This window comes from Pipistrellus kuhlii, unplaced genomic scaffold, assembly GCF_014108245.1.
Source record: "Pipistrellus kuhlii isolate mPipKuh1 unplaced genomic scaffold, mPipKuh1.p scaffold_m20_p_31, whole genome shotgun sequence".
Lineage (NCBI taxonomy): Eukaryota > Metazoa > Chordata > Mammalia > Chiroptera > Vespertilionidae > Pipistrellus > Pipistrellus kuhlii.
This window is the reverse complement of record NW_023425531.1, coordinates 1,423,184-1,441,901: the sequence shown is the minus strand read 5'-3', so window position 1 is coordinate 1,441,901 and position 18,718 is coordinate 1,423,184. Positions and strand designations below refer to the sequence as shown.

The window sequence follows — 18,718 nt, the reverse complement described above, 5'->3', positions numbered from 1 at the left end:
TTGCCTCCTCTGTGAAGCCTGACCCGCCTTCCCCGCAGGAGACCTTGGCCTCCTATTGGTCCCGCTGAGCTTCCTGTGTCTTCCTGCCTGGCCTGTGTCACCCTGTTACTCACCATCTGTTTCCCTGACTACTGGGTATCTGTCTCCTCATAGGTGGGAAGATCTGTGAGGGCAGACACTTCTGATTCAGTAAATGCTTGTTAAGTGAATGGATAATGATAGCTAACGTTAACTAAACATTCACAGTGTGCTGGCTTCTGTGCAGAAGCCTTTCATTGCCCAATTTAATTCTCATCACAGCCTCTGAGGTGGACACTCACTGTCCTCTCTTTGCTGATCAGGAAACTGAGGACAGGAGATGTTAACTGCCCTGGAGGTCCACTTAGAGCACTAGTGATGCCTGCCATGCTGTTGTTGGATGAAGGTTTAAAACACATCTCCCTCTCTTTGTCAGAAAAACAACTCAGCCTCAAGGTGCACAACCTGAGCATAACTCAGAGGACCGAACTCCCCGTGGGCAGCCTGGGGCTAGGCCTGATCGTCATCCAGCATGGGCCCTACCTCCAGATCACCCACCTCCTCAAGAAGGGGGCTGCCGCCAGCGATGGGACGCTTCAGCCAGGTGACTGGGTCCCGGGTCTCCAGGCCCACGCACCACTGCCTCCCTCCCACCTGCCTTCATGGAGGCTCAGGTTGTTCAGCGTAAATGGTTATGATGATGATGACGACATTGAGAGCTCCTATGGGCCAGCCGGTTGCTATCACTTATATAATCCTCCATATTGTGCATTATTTAGTCTTCGAATTCTACAATAACCCCCAGGTAGAAACTATTACCATCCCCCTTCGATAGGTGAGGACATGAGGCTCAGTGAGTCCCTGGTCCAGTTTCACCCCCATCTGGCAAGTGTAACACACACAGGCACAGTGTCACTGCAGGGCCCATGGGTCTCTGTGGGGAAAGATCGCTTCCTTGGTAGGCAGTATTGATCATTATTAACATTTATTATTAGTCTAAATGTATCTTTATTGATCAAAGTATTACAGATGCCGCTTCTCTATTTTTTGAGATAAAAAAAATCTTTATTGTGGAAAGAATTACATCTGTCCCTAGGACCCCCTACCCCTCCCGCTGCCATTGACCTCTAATCTATTCTTCCCTTCTTTCTTTCTTTCTCTCTTTCTTTCTTTCTTTCTTTCTTTCTTTCTTTCTTTCTTTCTTTCTTTCTTTCTTTCTTTCTTTCTTTCTCTCTTTCTCTCTTTCTCTCTTTCTCTCTTTCTCTCTTCTCTCTCTCTTTCTCTCTCTCTCTCTCTCTCTCTCTCTCTCTCTCTCTCTCTCTCTCTCTCTCTCTCTCTCTTTCTTTCTTTCTTCCTTTCTTCCTTTCTTTCTTTCTCTGGGTTTTTCTTGTTTTCTTTCCAATTCTTCAAATTGTAGGGTGAGATAGTTTATTAATAATTTTTTTGTTTTGTTTTTTGATGAATTTCTCTCTCAGGACTGCTTTTGCTGTTTCCCAGAGATTTGGGGTTGTTGAGTATTCATTTTCATTTGTTTCCAGGAAGTTTTTTTTATTTCTTTCTGGATGTCATTGGTAACACATTCATTGTTTAAAGCATTGTTAATGCTTTTTAGCCTCCGAGTGTTTGAATGTCTTGGAGTGTATTTACCGAAGTTTATTTCTAATTTCATTCCATTGTCATTTTATTTCAACCTTCTTGAACTTGTGGAGACTTGTTTTGTGTCCTAACATGTGGCCCATCTTTGAGAATGTTCCATGTGCCCTTGAGAAGAATGTATATTCTGCATCTTTGGGGTGCAATGTTCTATAAATGTCAACTTTTAAAGTCACTAATAAAAAAAAAAATCATTCCATCTGGTCCAGTGTGTCATTTGGAGTCACTGTTTCATCATTAATTTTTTTGTCTGGAAGAACTATCCAGTGAAGTCAGCAGGGTATTAAAGTCCCTACTATGACTGAATTGCTGTTGATCTCTTCCTTAAATTCCTCTAAAAGGTATTTATTTATTTATTTATTTTTTAATAAATCTTTATTGTTCATATTACCGTGTTTCCCTGAAAATAAGATATCCTCCAAAAATAAGACCTACTTACAAGTTTCCTTCTGAGTGAAATATAAGGCATTCCCCCAAAATAAGGCCCCCCCACCCCTAGGCTAAACATGAGAGATTTGGTCCACTGATTCTGAAAGAAATGGAGTCACAAGAAATTCACCAGGAAATTCAGGAATTGGATTGTTATGATGATGTTCCAGAAGATGATGGCATGATTGTCATTGAATAAATGAGTAAATTCTTGATACTGTAGGATTCACAGTTTGTCTGGTTTGTGTTGACAACTACCGTACTACCGTACCGTATACAGGTAATAAATTTCCTTTATTTTCATTTAACAATAAATGTGCACAAAATTCTTCATGGAAAAATAAGACATCCCCTGAAAATAAGACCTAGTGCATGTTTGGGAGCAAAAATTAATATAAGACACTGTCTTATTTTGGGGGAAACAGGGTATTACAAATGTTCCTCATTTTTTCCCCCTCCATTGGTCCCCTCCCAGGTTCCCACCCCACCCTCTGCCCTTTTCCCACCCCCGATTGTCCTCATTCACAGGTACACAGTTTATGTTCAGTCTCTTTCCACACACCCCTACTCCCCTTTTCCCTGAGAATCATCAGTTCACTCCCCTTCTATACCTCTGATTCTATTACATAATATTCACCAGTTAATATTGTTCATCAGAGTTTTTTAATTCTCTTGGTTTTTAGATTCAGTTGTTGAGAGTTACGTATTTGTTGTTCATAATTTTTATCTTTATTTTCTTCCTCTTCCTAAAGAACCCCCTTCAGCAATTCATATAATTCTGGTTTGGTGGTGATCAATTCCTTTAGCTTTTTTTTTTTTATTATTAGTGAAGCTCTTTATCTGGCCTCCGATTCCGAGTGATAGCTTTGCTGAGTAGAGTATTTTTGGCTGTAGGTTCTTGCTATTCATCACCTTGAATATTTCTTGCCATTCCCGCCTGGCCTGCATGGTTTCTGTTGAGAAATCAGCTGACAATCCTATGGGTGCTCCTTTATAGATAACTACCTGCTTTGCTCTTGCTGCTTTTAATATTCTCTCTTTGTCTTTTGCTCTTGGCATTTTAATTATAATGTGTCTTGGTGTGGTCCTCTTTGGATTCCTTTTGATTGGGGTTCTGTGCACTTCCTGGACTTGTAAGTCTAATTCTTTCACCAGGTGGGAGAAGTTTTCTGTCACTATTTCTTTCAATATGTTTTCAGTATCTTGCTCTCTCTCTTCTGGGAACCCCATAATTCTGATGTTGGTTCGCTTGACGTTGTCCCAGAGGTTTCTTACATTATCTTCAACTTTCTGGATTCTCTTCTCTTCTTGCTTCTGCGGAGGAGTGTTCTCTGGCTCTTTATGTTCCAAATCTTTGACTTGATTCTTGTGATCTTCCATTGTTTTTAGGACTCTGTATAATATTTTTTATTTCAGAAAATGTACTCTTTATTTCTTGTTGATCCCTTGTTATTTCTTGTTGATCCCTTATTATTTCTAGTTGATCCTTTTTCATATCCTCATAGATCTCATTTATTTTATCGGTCTTTTCTAGGAAATTCTTAAAAAAATCTTATAACTATGGTTTTGAACTCTGTATCCAGTCACTTTTTGTCCTCCATTTCTTTTGTTTGTGATCTATTTCCTTGTATCGGCATTTTCACAGCTTCCCTGAGTTGCTAGCTTTAAAAGCCTCTGTACTCAGCTTGGATGGGGCAGAGTTTCAGGGTGGAGCCTACAGCCTTGGCTTCCGTCAGCCCCCCCTTATGAGGCTTCTGAGTCTCAGGGTTCCTCAGTATCCTTCGGTACTCACAAGCACCTCTGAGAGAAAGGTGCCCTTGAGTTTCGCCCATTACCAAACAGTCTAGGCTCTCCCCCAGTGAGCCTGGAACTGGGGTTCAGTGCAGTTGGAAGTGGGGTTCAGTGCAGTCTGGAGCTTTTGTCTCCTTCCAGCTAGGGCAATCCAGCAGCACAGTCAACAGTCTGTTCTCTGCGTGCAATGTGCGCGCCCCCGGGACTTCCTTTTGCCGCTCCCCTGAGTTTCCACCTTACAGCCCAGGCTCCCTCTGTATGAGCCTGGGTCCCCAGGGTCTGGCCTAAAACTGGGGTTCAGGGAAGTAGGAACTGGGGCTCAGCACAGTCCGGAGCTTTTGTCTCCTTCCCGCTAGGGCAGTCTAGCAGAGTCAACAGTCCATCCTCTGCGTGTAATGTGCGCGCCTCTGAGACTGCCTTTCTCTGCTCCCCTGAGGCTTTGCCGTACAGCCCAGACTCCCTCCTTTGTGTCTGGGTCCCCAGGGTCTTGCCCAGAACTGGGGTTCAGTGCAGTCAGAACTGGGGTTCAGCACAGTCCAGAGCTTTTATCTCCTTCCCGCTAGGGAACGCCAGCCAGGCACTCAGCCGCCTCTCCCCTCCGGCTTCGTCCTTTCTGCGCATGCCGCGTGTCTCCGTACCTTAGGCTTTTACAGCTCCTCTGATTTCCCTTCTGGTTTTCTCTTTCCTTCTTGTCGTAGATTTCCCAGTCAGTCGACTTTCCTATAGTTCTGGGTAATGTCCATTTTGTATTTTAGTTGTATTTTATTGAAATTGTTGTGTGAGGCTGCAGTTAGGTGTTTACCCCTGCCGCCATCTTGGTTTCTCTCAACATTTTTTTTTTTTAAGGTTACATTTTTAAAAAATATATATTTTATTGATTTTTAACAGAGAGGAAAGGAGAGGGATAGAGAGTTAGAAACATCGATGAGAGAGAAACAACGACATGCCGCCTCCTGCACACCCCCTACTGGGGATGTGCCTGCAACCAAGATACATGCGTTTGACTGGAATTGAACCTGGGACCCTTCAGTCCACAGGCTGACGCCTTATCCACTGAGCCAAACCGGTCTCAGCTGCTATCTGCGGGCACCTGGCTAGCTCTTTCCCGCCTCTGTCCTTCTTTGTGGCTTCACTTTCTGTCCTTGATATCAGAGTTCTCTCCAGCTAGTATTCATTGGTTATTTAGGATGGTTTTTATGTATTTCAGTTGTAATTCCAGTTTGGTCCTGAGACAGCATCAGTGTGGCTTTCACCTACTCCACCACCATTTTGGAATTTCAGATGTCCGCCTTTTCCCCCCATTGACCCCTTTTAGCCTGTACTCATTAACATTTAGATATATGATCTCATTCTAGCCTCCTGAGGATTATGCATTAAATGACCTTGCAGCCCTGGCCAGTGTGGCTTGGTTGGGTGTCATCCTGTACAATGAAAGTTTGCTGGTTTGATTCACAGTGAGGACACATACCTAGATTGTGGGTTCAATCCCCAGTTGGGGTGCATATGGGAGGCAACCAATCGATGTTTCTCTCATAATTGTCTCTTTTTTTCTCTCTTCCCCTCTCTCTGCAAAATCAGTAAAGCATATCCTCAGGTGACTATTAAAAAAAAAACAAAAAAAAACCTTACACATAAGGTATCAGATATTTAGAAACCTGCCCATGTTCACATCAAGGAGCAAGGATTTGAACCTTCTCTGTTATACTCCATAGCCCAAAGGCCTTATCAGTATCCCTTGCTTCTCTTGTCTTTGAGTGAATGAGCTTTCTCTCTAATTTAAGATGTGTTTTCCGAGTGCCTGCTTTGGAGCTGGTGCTGTGCTCAGGAGTCAGTGATGCAAATGGGATGGTAATGTGGTGAGCCACTTTCTAGCTCTGTGGCCTGGGGCAAAGTCACTTAATTTTTGAGGCCTCAGTCACGTAATCTCTAAATAAACCACCTTTCCAGAGATCGATGAGACTTGATAATTTTTATAACAGTACTATGAAAATTTCAGTGCTATAGAAATGCTGGCAATCATTTCTCTTAGGCTGATCTTACTTAGACATGCTTTTGTAAATTTTCATTTTTAAAAATATATATTTTTTACAGAGAGGAAGGGAGAGGGATAGAGAGTTAGAAACACCTATGAGAGAGAAACATGGATCAGCTGCCTCCTGCACATTCCCTATTGGGTATGTGGCCGAAACCAAGGCTCATGGCCTTTACCGGAATCGAACCTGGGACCCTTGAGTCTGCAGGCTGATGCTCTAGGCACTGAGCAAACCAGGTAAGGCAAAATTTTCATTTTAAAAAATATTTTTATTTTTAGAGAGAGAGGGAGAGAGGGAAACATTGATGTGAGAGGAAAACATTGATTAGCTGCCTCCTGCTGGTAATCAAGCCTGAATTCTGGGCACGTGCCTGGACTGGGAACCAAACCGGCAACCTTTTGGTGACTAGGCTGACACCCAACCAACTGAGCTACACTGGCCAGGGCATCGTCTGTGTCATTTTTTAAATAAAAGATGATTGTGGTACAGGAACCCCCGTGGATTAAACCACTGGTTTGCAACCCTGGTTACCTATTAGAACTACCTGGAGAGCTTCTAAAATTAAGATGCCTGGGCTGCAAATACTAAGAGTTTTTGAATCAGTAGGTTTGGGGCTAGGGACAAAGGAGTTCATGTGTTTTTTAGGTTTATTTGTTTTTAAATATTTGTATTGATTTTTATGAGAGAGGAAGGGAGAGAGAGAAGTATCAAGGTGAGAGACTGAAACATCAGTTGCTGCCTCCTGCATGCTCCCTACCAGGGATGGAGCCTGCAAACCGGCTGTGCCCTTACCAGGAACCAAACCAGCAGCCCCTCTGTGCACACGATGATGCCAACCAACCAAGCCACCCCAGCCAGGGCGGGCAGTTCTCGGTGTGAAAGCTCCTTGGGTAATTCGAACTGCAGCTCAGGTTAGAAGCAGTGGATTAAAGGAGAAAGTATATAAATATCCTGTTATGAAACAGTTTACTTCACCTTAAAATGCAAAACGTTTTCTCCATGCACCACTGTTTGGGGCTGGAGACCAAACTGCCAGAGTTGATCTCCCAGACTGAAGGCACTCCAGCACGGATCTTACGAGCTCTACTTGCTCCGCTCCGCTCTCAAGGGTCAGGTGACAACTGCTGGTGATAGATAAGCCGGATGTGCACTCCCCGGAGTGGGCTATGAGTGTTTCCGTGCTCACGCAACAGAATCTCTGGTTGGGGCCAGTTAGTGGGCCTCCTGACGTCAGAGGCAGTCTGGAATTCATCGTTGAGATCCAGGACTCACATTCAGTACTGGCACATTGATTATGTCTGTGCTTAATAAATGAATATTAATTGAGTATTTGTCCTTGGTATTGTACAGTGTTTCTACATTATCTAATTTAACCAGTTAACTGTCACACTATTTTGAGTTTAATCTAAAAAGGTCTGTCACTTGCATCTATAGATGCTTATGGTTTATTTTTATAATACTCCTGGAAGGCAGATTAGGAAATATAGAGGCTTAGAGAAACAAAGAGACTTAATACACAGAGCTGAGCAGTTAGAGGTGTCTGCCTAGGAAGCCCCTACCTGTGATTAGAAATGAGATTTTAACACAGAGGAAGTCCAGTGCCCAGTTCTCTCCATGGCAATCCAGCCGCTTCTCGGGGTGTGGGCTTCAGAGACCGTAATTCATTCCTTTCGACAATGATTGACACATTTAGAGGCGATAGTTCTAAAAATTCTATTTCTTTGACTTTGTTACTTTTCAGACCCATTCTCAACAGTGTACTTTACATTTTTCTCCTTTGGTGTTTCATAACAGGTTTCATCTTGATTTCCTAATTTAGTTTAGTGTTAGCTTATTCTGGCTAAACCTTAAATTTCTTTTGGCCAGGATATCTTTAGCAGGCTCTGCTATCCAGAGTCTTAAGAAATTAAAATACATAGCTTTGAAAGTAAATACAAGTCATGTACTGACTGCCATTCTTACCAGGACATGTTCATTTGGCATTCCCTGAATGCCTACTGTGTGCAGGCATCCTGCTAGGCACTGGGATAAAATGGTGAGCCAAACAGATGTGGTCTCACACTAAATGGAGCTTATGGAACTTACAGCCTCGTTGGCAGAGGTGGAGAAAAATAAATCCGTCTGTTTTATAGTGGACTTGTTATTGGATGGAGTGGGGCTTCCTTTCCCCCACTGGGTGCTGGGGGGGGGGGGGTGATATCTTGAAAAAAAGAATTTTTGAGACTTGGCATAGGGAGACTGATTTTGATTTGCCTGGAATTATACCCTTGGGTTTCCAAAGTCCCACTTCCCTTGGTCCAGGCACAGAAGACATGTAGCTGGGTTTCAGTAGAGCAAGAGGCAAAGCCAGTGTCCAGAGTTAACTCCCCATATTGGAGCCCGGTCCAATTCAGCATCAGGCTGGCTGCAGTCCATTTATGCATTGTGGGTAGAGTCCGCGTGGCTGTGAGTCATGTGGTTGAGTGGCAAGGGAGTCCCACAAACTCAGAGTCACACAAGTCCCAAGAGTCCTGAGAACAGTAAGAGCACAGAGAGCACAGGAAAGCAAATTCCTTTGTTCAGGGGATTAAAAATCTCCCTGCGCTTGCAGTGGCCACACCCATTCTGGCCAACCATCTCTGCCCCCAGAGGTGTGATTGACAGTAAGCACCTTTGCTAGTCCCCCCAACTTTTTGGGCATGCATCTGTCTCCCCTTTGTTGGACCCTGTGGAATATAAAATTGAAGCTTCCTGGTGAAGCTGCCCAAATGACATGCCCAAAATATCTGGCCTTCCCTTTGCTTCTTCCTTATCCTATCTAATAAAAGAGTAATATGCAAATTGACCATCACTTAACACACAAGATAGCCGCCCCATCTGGTCAAAGATGGCCACCACAAGATGGCCGGCAAGGGAGGGACCAGGCCTGCAAGGAAGCGCAGTTGGGGGGTGATCAGGTCTGTAAAGAGGACTTTTTTTTTAGGGGGGTACCCAGGCCTGTAGGGGAGGACAGTTGAGGGGGACCCAGGCCTGCAGGGGAGGGCAGTTGGGGGGTACCAAGCCAGCAGGGGAGGGCAGTTGGAGATGGCCAGGCTGGCAAGGGAGGGAAGTTGGGAGTGACCAGGCTAGCAAGGAAGGGCAGTTAGGGGTGACCGGGCCAGCAGGGGAGGACAGTTGGGAGAGACCAGTCCATCAGGGAAGGACAGTTAGGGGTGACCAAGTAGCATGGGAGGGCAATTAGGGACTATTGCACAAGCAGGAGAGCAATTAGGCATCAATCAGGCTGGCAGGGGAATAGTTAGGGGGTGATCAGGCTGGCAGGCAGGTGAGCAATTGGGAGCCAGCAGTCCTGGATTGTGAGAGGGATTTGCAACTGCCCTCAAGGGATCCCAGATTGGAGAGGGTGCAGGCTGGGCATGAATTTCATGCACCAGGCTCTTGTCCTATCTAATAAAGAGTAATATGCAAATTAATCATCACTCCGCTACACCCACAAGCCATGCTTACAAGCCATGCCCACCAGCCAATCAGGAGCAAATATGCAAATAAACCCAACCAAGATGGCTACAGCCACAGAGAGCAGGAGGGAGGCTTGGGTTTCCCCAAGGATGGAGGAAGCCAAGCTTTCTGCCTGCCCTGGCCGGCCCAGGCCTCCACTCAAGGCTACAAAGTTTCAATTATAGAAGATACATAAATGCTAACAGAAATGGCTGCTGCCAAGGAGCAAGCAGAAGGCTTGGCTCTGCTCCAGGCTACAAAATTTCAATTGTAGAAGGTAAATAAACATCAGATACTGGGGGCTCCGCTTGCATTGCCAGGGGGCATGGCTGGCCTGCAAACCACCACAGGCCCCTCGCCCAGGCTGCCCCACCCCCCAAGGGAACCCCCACCCTGATCCGGAACACTCTTCAGGGTAAACCAGCGGGCCCTGACCCATGCACCAGGTCTCTATCCTCCTATCTAATAAAAGAGTAATATGCAGATTGACCATCACTTTCAACACAAGATGGCTGCCCCCATGTGGACACAAGATGGCCATCACAAGATGGCCAGCAGGGGAGGGCAGTTGGGGGGGACCAGGTCTGCAAGGGAGGGCAGTTGGGGATGATCAAGCCTACATGTGAGGGAAGCTAGGGGTGACCAGGCTGGCAGAGGAGGGAAGTTGGGGGTGACCAGGCTGGCAGGGAAGGTTAGTTGGGGGTGGGGGGACCCAGGCCTGCAGGGGAGAGCAGTTAGGGACAAACAGGCTGGCAGGGGAGCAGTTAGGCATAAGGCTGGCAAGGGAGTGGTTATGTGGTGATCAGGAAGGCAGGCAGAAGCGGTTAGGGGCAATCAGGAAGGCAGGCAGATAGCAGGTGGGAGCCAGTAGTCTTAGATTGTGAGAGGGATGTCCTGGATTGTGAGAGGGGTACCAGATTGGAGAGGGTGCAGGCTGGCTGAGGGACATTCCTCCATGCACGAGTTTTGTGCATCAGGCCTCTAGTGTGTGTATGTATGTGTGTGTGTGTGTGTGTGTGTGTGTGTGTGTATTTATATATGACAAATATGCAAAATGTCTCTTCAGGAGTTTGAGTGGGAGGCTAGTAGTTTGATTGCTTTCCATGACCTGTGCCAACCACCAGTGCACAGTGAGGAATGAAAGGAAGGCCCCGGCCAGCATCCCAAAGGCCTTAGTCGGCCCTGATTGCCAGCCAGGCCTAGGGACCCTACCTGTGTATGAATTTCATGCACCAGGCCTCTAGTCAATGATGAGAGAGAATCATTGATCAGCTGCCTTCTGCAGTCCCCTACTGGGGACAGATCTCACAACCCAGGCATGTGCCCTTGACTGGAATCAAACCTGGGACCCTTCATTCTGCAGGCTGATGTTCTTATCCACTGAGCCAAACAAGCTAGGGCAGTGATTGGCAAACTCATTAGTCAACAGAGCCAAATATCAACAGTACAATGATTGAAATTTCTTTTGAGAGTCAAATTTTTAAACTTAAACTATATAGGTAGGTACATTGTTATTAACTTAATTAGGGTACTCCTAATCTGGCCTTTTGCTAAAAACTCAAGGGGCCAAAGAGCCACATGTGGCTCTTGAGCCGCAGTTTGCCAACCACTGAGCTAGGGCAATTAAAAAAAAAAATATATATATATATATATAATGGGTAATAGCCATTCATTTTATTTGAAACACGTTTTTAGAATCCTAAAGGATGCTTCAACTATAAATGGTGTAGCCTGTCAGAAGTGCTGAGAAAACATATCATCCGCCATTGCACTGCTGTAAGAACATCTTGCATGCATTCATTATTATGGAAAGGACACTCATGGCACTGTGGTGGTTGTTTTTATTAAATAAAGACTGGTCTGCCCTGGCCAGTGTGGATCAGTTGGTTGAGCATTGTCCCATGCACCAAAAGGCCCTCAGTTCAATTCCTAATCAGGGCACATGCCCAAGTTGTGGGCTCTTTACCTGGCTCTAGTTGGGGTGTGGGCTGTAGGCAACCAATGTGTTTCTCTTACATTGATGTTTCTCTCTCTCTCTCTTTCCCTCACTCTCTCCCTCTCTCTCCTTCCCCCTCTCTCTTCCTTCCACTCTCTAAAAATCAATGGGGGAAAAATACCCTTGGGCAAGGATTGACAACAAAACAAAATAAAAAAGACTGAAGCTTGGTTTTGGTTCAAAAATGAATCGGCAATATGAATCCATAATAGGAAACACTTCACAGTAAAGACAGAAATGGAATATTTCCTTTCAACCATTATCTTAATTTCGCTGATTTTTCACCCTCTTTAGGTGATGTTCTGATTAATGTTGGCCATGCCAATGTGTTGGGATATACGCTTCGGGAATTTTTAAAGCTTTTGCAATGCATCACCACAGGAACAGTGCTGCAAATTGAGGTTTACCGAGATTTTATTGACATACCCCAAGAATGGCAAGACATATATGATTTAATCCCTGAGACCAAATTCCCAGTAACATGGTAAGTGGTTCATATTTGGAAATCTTTGTTATACTACATAATTCTCCAAGGTCCATGAAGCCAAGGGTCTTAGTTTAATATAAAAATTATCGAATGGACCATGGTAGGAGGAATTGGTGACCCTGCTAGAATAATGTCCCGCCTTTCTAAATCCTTTTGGAAAGAACGGTACAGGAACAGACATCGGGAAGAAGGAGAAAGACAGGATCCTTGAACCTGGAGTTACTAAAAAAAAAAAAAAGAGTAAACCATCCAATGAGAACACCGCCTCCAAACACCCACATCACATGTCCCCCTTTTCAGTCCGTCTTTAAAGGTGCTGGGAACCCCATTCCACTTGTTTCCTGCATATCCAGCTGCTCTCTGGGTTCTTCCCAATAACACTTAAGCATTTTTAAGCTCCTGTCATCTTAGCAAACCCCACCTTAACTCCACTGTCCTCTCCTGCTCCCTCTGGCCTCTGTCCTGTCCCTAACTCCAAACTTGTTGGAAGAGCTGTCCCAGACAGGGCACTCCTCTGCTTTAAGTGTACTTAAGATTTAATTACTTCCCCAAGAGATTTAATCACCTTTTATCGTGAATACTAGAGCCCTGGGGCACGAATTCAGGCACCGGTGGGGTCCCTCGGCCTGCAGATAGCTCCCATTCCCCCCTTCTCCCAGCCCATAGCCCCCACCCCAAGTTTTCACTACCCTGTTGCCTGTACCCAAGGGCTATGCATTTGGTTTATCTGTTCTCATCCCCCCAACCCTGTTGGTCAATCCATTTTGTTCAGTGGATGCCACAAATAAGTGGGATCATGTGATATTAGTCTTTCTAGGATTGGCTTACTTCACTCCAAACTCGTTGGAAGAGCTGTCCCAGACGGGGCACTCCTCTGCCCGTATTAGCCTGGGCTTGCTCCCATCATGTGCCCGAGGCCTTTCCCAACCCCCACCTGCACCCCCAACTTTCACATCGCTGATCCCAGTGTCTCCTCTCATCTTTGTTTTGCTTGGCTTCTGAGCATTAGACACTTTACAACCTCCCAACCTCACTTTTTAAAAAAATTTAATAAATCTTTATTGCTCAGATTATTACAATTATTTCTCCTTTTCCCCACCATAGCTCCCTTCCACCCGGTTCCCACCCCACCCTCTGCCCTTAACCCCCCTCCCCCAATTGTCCTCATCCATAGGTATATGATTTTAGTCCAGTCTCCTCCTGCACCCCCACATTCCTTTACCCCTGATAATTATCAATCCACTCCCTTTCTCTGCCCCTGATTCTATTATATTCACCAGTTTATTCTGTTCATCAGATTTTTAATTCACTTGGTTTTTAGATTCACTTGATATATATTTGCTGATCATAATTTTTATTTTTACTTTTTTCTTCTTTCTCTTCTTAAAGAATACCTTTCAGCATTTCATATAATACTGGTTTGGTGGTGATAAACTCCTTTAGCTTTTTCTGATCTGTGAAGCTCTTTATCTGACCTTCAATTCTGAATGGTTACTTTGCTGGATAGAGTAATCTTGGTTGTAGGTTCTTGCTATTCATCACTTTGAATATTTCTTGCCACTCCCTTCTGGCCTGCATAGTTTCTGTTGAGAAATCAGCTGATAATTGTATTGGTGCTCCCTTATAGGTAACTAACTTTTTCTCTTGCTGCTTGTAAGATTCTCTCTTTGGCTGAAACCAGTTTGGCTCAGTGGATAGAGCGTCAGCCTATGGACTGAAAGGTCCCAGGTTCGATTCCGGTCAAGGGCATGTACCTTGGTTGCAGGCACATCCCCAGTAGGGGGTGTGCAAGAGGCAGCTGATCAATGTTTCTAACTCTCTATTCCTCTCTCTTCCTCTCTGTAAAAACTCAAAAAAAGAAAAAAAAAAAGAAAAAAAGAAAAAAGATTCTCTCTTTGTCTTTTGCCCTTGGCATTTTAAATATATTTTGATTTTGTACAGAGAAGGGAGAGAGATAGAGAGTTAGAAACATCGATGAGAGAGAGTCATCGATCAGCTGCCTCTTGCACATGCCCTACTGGGGATATGCCCACAACCAAGGTACATGCCCTTGACCGGAATCGAACCCGGGACCCTTCAGTCCCTAAGCTGACGCTGTATCCATTGAGCCAAACCGGGTACCCTTGGCATTTTAATTATAATGTGTCTTGGTGTGGTCCTCTTTGGGTTTCTTTTGTTTGGGATTCTGTGTGCTTCCTGAACTTGTAAGTCTATTTCTTTCACCAGGTGGGGAAAGTTTTCTGTCATTATTTCTTCAAATAGGTTTTCAGTATCTTGCACTCTCTCTTCTTCTGGCACCCCATAATTCTGATATTGGCATGCTTTAAGTTGTCTCAGAGGCTCCTTACACTTCCTTCAACTTTCTGGATTCTCTTCTCTTTTTGCTTCTCCATAGGAGTGTCCTTTGCCTCTTTGTATTCCAAATCTTTGACTTGATTCTTGCGTTCTTCTAGTCTTCTGTTGAGTCTCTCTATATTTTTTTATTTCAGTCAGTGTATGTTTAATTTCTAGTTGGTCCTTTCTTATATCCTCCAGGGTCTCGTTAAATTTATCGGCTTTCTCTAAGAAATTCTTGAAAAACCTTATAACAGTGATTGTGAACTCTATATTCAGTCTTTTGTTCTCCTCCATATCTTTTGTTTGAGATCTATTTCCTTATCTTCTCATTTTGGCTGCTTCCCTGAGTTGGTAGGGTGGCATTGTGTGCTTGGTGTCCCATGTGGGCTAGTGGGTCAGCCTCCCCAGTTACCTGAGGTAGACACTCTTGGTGCTCCCCTTTGTGGACTGTGTGTACAGCCTTATTGTAGTTAAGTCTTGATTGTTGTTGGTATCACTGGGAGGAATTGACCTCCAGGCCAATTGGAATGACTATCGGCTGTATATATGCCGGGATACCTTCTGTATTGGAGACAGTCTTATAAGATCAGGATTGCAAAATTGCAAAAGCCTCTGTGCTCAGCTTGGATGGGGCAGAGTCTCAGGGATGAGCTGACAGTCTTGCCTTCCAGTCAGTTCTGCCCTTGCGCATGCACCTCAGATCTCTGCCTTCTGCAGCTCCTGGCTCCCCAGAGTCTCCCAGTCTCGGAATCTCCGGGTGCCTTTCTCTACAGTCCAGACTCCACCCATATGAGCCTGGGTCCACGGGGTTTTGGCTGGGGCAGGGGTTCAGTGCAATCAGGGGCTTCCTTTCCCCTCCCGCCAGCCAGGCACTCGGCCGCCCTTCCTCTCTGTGAGCATGTCTCCCTACCTCAGTGCTTTGCAGCTCCCCTGACTCTTTCCTTCTTTCTAGTTGTAGATTTCCCACTTAGCCAGCTTTCCTGTGGTTTCGGATGATGTTCATTCTGTCTTTTAGTCAGGCGTCCTCAAACTTTTTAAAGTGGGGGCCAGATCACGGTCCCTCAGAGAGCTGGAGGGCCGGACTATATGAACTACTAATTCCTACTGTAACACCTCGGCTGCGCTCACTGCCCAAAAAACCTGGCGGGCCGGATCAGACTCCTCTGCCGGCCGCATGTGGCCCGCGGGCCGTAGTTTGAAGACGCCTGCTTTTAGTTGTTTTTGAAATTGTTGTGCGAGGTGGCAGCTTAAGTGCTTACCTAGGCCACCATCTTGGTTTCTCCCCCAACCTCACTCTTGTTGAAATATCACCTGCTTCCCACTGATACCCACTCCCCTGATTCTCCTATGACCTCTGGTCACTTTCTCTTGGTCTCCTTTTCCCCAGCTTTGGAGTCCCTAAGGTTTAATCTTTGGCTCTCTCCTCCCAATCTCCTGGGCAATCTCAATGATCCTTTTGGTTTCTGTTACTATGTCTGCCTCATCAAACAAGTCAGAAATTTAGGGGCGGTCCTTGATTTTTCTATCTCCCTTGTCTTCCCCTTTCCCCAATAATCACAAAGACTTGTCAGTTATCTCCTGATTTGTCAGCTTCTCTCTGGCTACCACCACCATCCTCGTTAAAGCCACTATTTTGTCTCCCTGTACCTACTCTTGTTCCCTGTTCTCTACACAGAATGATCCTTTTACAATGCAAATTGTATTGTGACATGCCTTAGCATCTTTAAGACCTTCCTTTGTTCTTAGGATAAACGGTCCAGTCCTTACGTTGGCCTCACTCCAGCCTCAGTCCCCTGCCCTCCCGAGTCCACTTGGCTCTCAGCTCTTACCTCGCTGCTTTGCTGCAGAGCCTTTGCATGGCCCTTTGTCTGCGACCTGCTCAGGACCCTGCGATGTATTCTCTCAGTCCTGTGTCCTCAGCACTGATCCAAATTGCAATGAAATAATCCTCATAACCAATTGTTTCTGTGCTGCCTGGGGGAGTGCGAACTCAGTGAAGGCAGGGACAGGTCTGTCTGTTATGCCAAACTTGCCACAGGACTTTCTGTGATTGAGAGCCCAGTTACTCAGTGAGTGAAAAGTTACATCCAGCTTTGGAACTCTGGCAATCATTTAATCTGAGAGCTTGTTCTTATGTTAGCACAGGAGCACGAGAGATCCTCTGAGGACCAGATACGTGAGAAGTTGGGTAGAACAGGAGAACATCTTCAGTGAGCAGCTCAGTGCTGACGCAGGAGTGGTCCTTATGAGATCCTGACAGGTCTCCTGAGTGCTCGTTGCTGCAGCTCTGAACCTTTATTGGGATGGGCCAAAGGGACCTGGCTGGTGCTCAAATGTGTGGTTCCATGTAGCAGCCACCAGCCACATGTGGCTATTAAGCACTTGAAATGTGAGGATCTGCAAATGAGGAGCTGTAAATTTTATTCATGTTTAATCTGTGTAAATTTAGCAGCCACACCGAGCTGGTGGCCTGGTACTGGGGAGTGTTTCTTAAGCCTGGGCTGTAAATTATTTGCTCATACAACTACTGTGCTCTAAGCATTATTACAGAGTCTGAGATTCAGAATACTGAAATAGCACAACTTAAGTGTGAGACTAAACCCCCACAGGAAAGGGCTGAGGGTTCGATTCCTGGTCCCAGGCTGGGAAACAACCAATCGAAGTCTCTTTCACATTGATGTTTCTCTCTCTCTCTTTCCCTCCCTCTCTCCTGCTTTCTGTAAAAGAAATCAACAGAAAAAATATCCTCGAATGAGGATTGAAAAAAAAAAAAAAGTAACTTTCATTCACTATTCTTTTATTTCCAGCACAATGAAGAAAACTGAGCAGGCAAAAGATGACTTTCTCGCAAGCAGTGATGACAAGGAAGATGTAGTTTTAGATAAAAAACTTAAGTATTATAAACGCCCCCAGTCCACTGAGCATCAGCCTGCAAGGAGACCTGTGTCCATCTCCAGAGAATGGCATGAATACAAAAAGAAGGATCGGCCTGTCAGCGTGGGAACAGACCTTCAGTGTGACATTGTGGTTCACGGAGATGAGAAGGAAGTGAGAGCCCCTTCCCCGTACTGGATGCTGGCGAAGCAGGACAGGGACAGCTCCTCCTCCTCCTCCGCCTCCTCCGCCTTCTGGCTGGAAGACTATGCCCAGGCCGAGAAGGATAAGGGCCAGCCCGCACCGGGCGTCGGTTAGAAGTTGGCCAGTGTGTGCTCATGGAGCATTCGCACAGCTTGCTGGGCTCACAGGAATGTGTGCACACCCACCAATTCTTTGACTTCCCGAGTGCCACAACAGGCCTCACGCAGCTTATTCTCAAAGCAGCTCACTCAGATCACTGCGGTGCTCCTTTCCGAGAATGTCAATGCCAGACAGGGTAAACACAGTAGAGAATTTCGCTTTTTCAGGAAAGTACCACATTATTGTTTAGATGTGCAGTTTCTCGTTTTACAAACTTCAAGTGCCCTACTTAATAGGAAAAGTACTTTTTTTGGCTAGTTGTTCATATTAGAATTTTTTCCTTTTCTGCCCCACTTTTATTTGAACGTTGGGCTGGTAGTTAGTGAGGGAAAGCTCAGCTCTGCGTAGTGAAGGGAAGGCAGACATAAAATGAAGCAGTGGGAACACAGGGCACAACTGGTGGGGAATTTATGTTTTTCAGAAATAACTCTTATTGTGCCCTGGCCCATGTGGATCAGTTGGTTGGGTGTTGTCCCAAGCACTGAAAGGTTGTCGATTCCTGGTCAGGACACGTGCCTGGGTGGTGGGCTGATCCCCAGTAAGGGAGGTGCAGGAGGCAGCCAATCGTTTCTGTCTCCCTTTTTCTTCTCTTAAAAAAAAATGAGAGTAATGACTCTATTGCAAAAAGGCAAAAAAAGAGGGTAAAACCCAGCCCATTTAATTGTTTTTACCTAAAAGGAGAGATTTTTAATTGCTTTTATTTTTTAAAAAGCCACCAATACTAGTCTGGAAATATTTACTGGTAGCCGCTCACCTTACTTGTAGTAATTTCTCGCGCTGTTATATCCCGTTGTCCTTCACAACATCTGAAACAGGCTGCAGTTCCGTCGGGTCCGGCTCTTGCCGTCTCCTGTGACTCCCGGATCATGGCTCTGGGTGGCTGTCTCTGATGGAGGGTCAATGGCGTGAAGGTGCGTAGCCTGGACACCAGAGTAGGTGGTGAAGTGCAAGGAGATCCTGGGGGTGATGTGGCCGCCTTCGTAAAGCAAGATGCTGCCGGCCAGACTGCCTGGGCCTGTATGATGCAGCCTCCGAGGCCGAGGAGGGCAAGGGGAGCTGGTTTATCTGCTGGGCCGAGTCTGCACCAAGAAGCAGCTTACGAGGATCAAGCATGCATTACAAGCAAACTGCCCCCAGGAGGAGGTCCGCTGGCCGCTGGCCGAGAAGCTGGGACAGAGCTGCGGTCTCCCTGGAGCAAGCCTTCGAGAGCCCTCCAGCCCTGCCCGGAGCGCCTGGCAGCCCCTCCTGCGGGATCCAGCA

At 45.7% G+C, this 18,718-nt stretch overlaps 1 protein-coding gene across 1 annotated transcript; it reads left to right on the top strand.

Moving 5' to 3' along the window:
* The first annotated feature begins 396 nt into the window (after positions 1–396).
* On the top strand, positions 397–17,979 carry PDZD9 (PDZ domain containing 9). Its single transcript, XM_036460157.2, has 3 exons — positions 397–622; positions 11,692–11,881; positions 17,029–17,979. Exons 1-3 carry the CDS (start codon positions 397–399, stop codon positions 17,411–17,413), a joined length of 801 nt encoding a protein of 266 aa, XP_036316050.1. The 3' UTR covers positions 17,414–17,979.
* Positions 17,980–18,718: the final 739 nt, after the last annotated feature.

Coding starts and splice junctions, on each gene's coding strand:
- PDZD9 (XM_036460157.2), top strand. CDS start 397: ATGCCTGCCATGCTGTTGTTGGATGAAGGTTTAAAACACATCTCCCTC. Junction 623..11,691: donor CGATGGGACGCTTCAGCCAG/GTGACTGGGTCC, acceptor CACCCTCTTTAG/GTGATGTTCTGATTAATGTT. Junction 11,882..17,028: donor ACCAAATTCCCAGTAACATG/GTAAGTGGTTCA, acceptor TTTTATTTCCAG/CACAATGAAGAAAACTGAGC.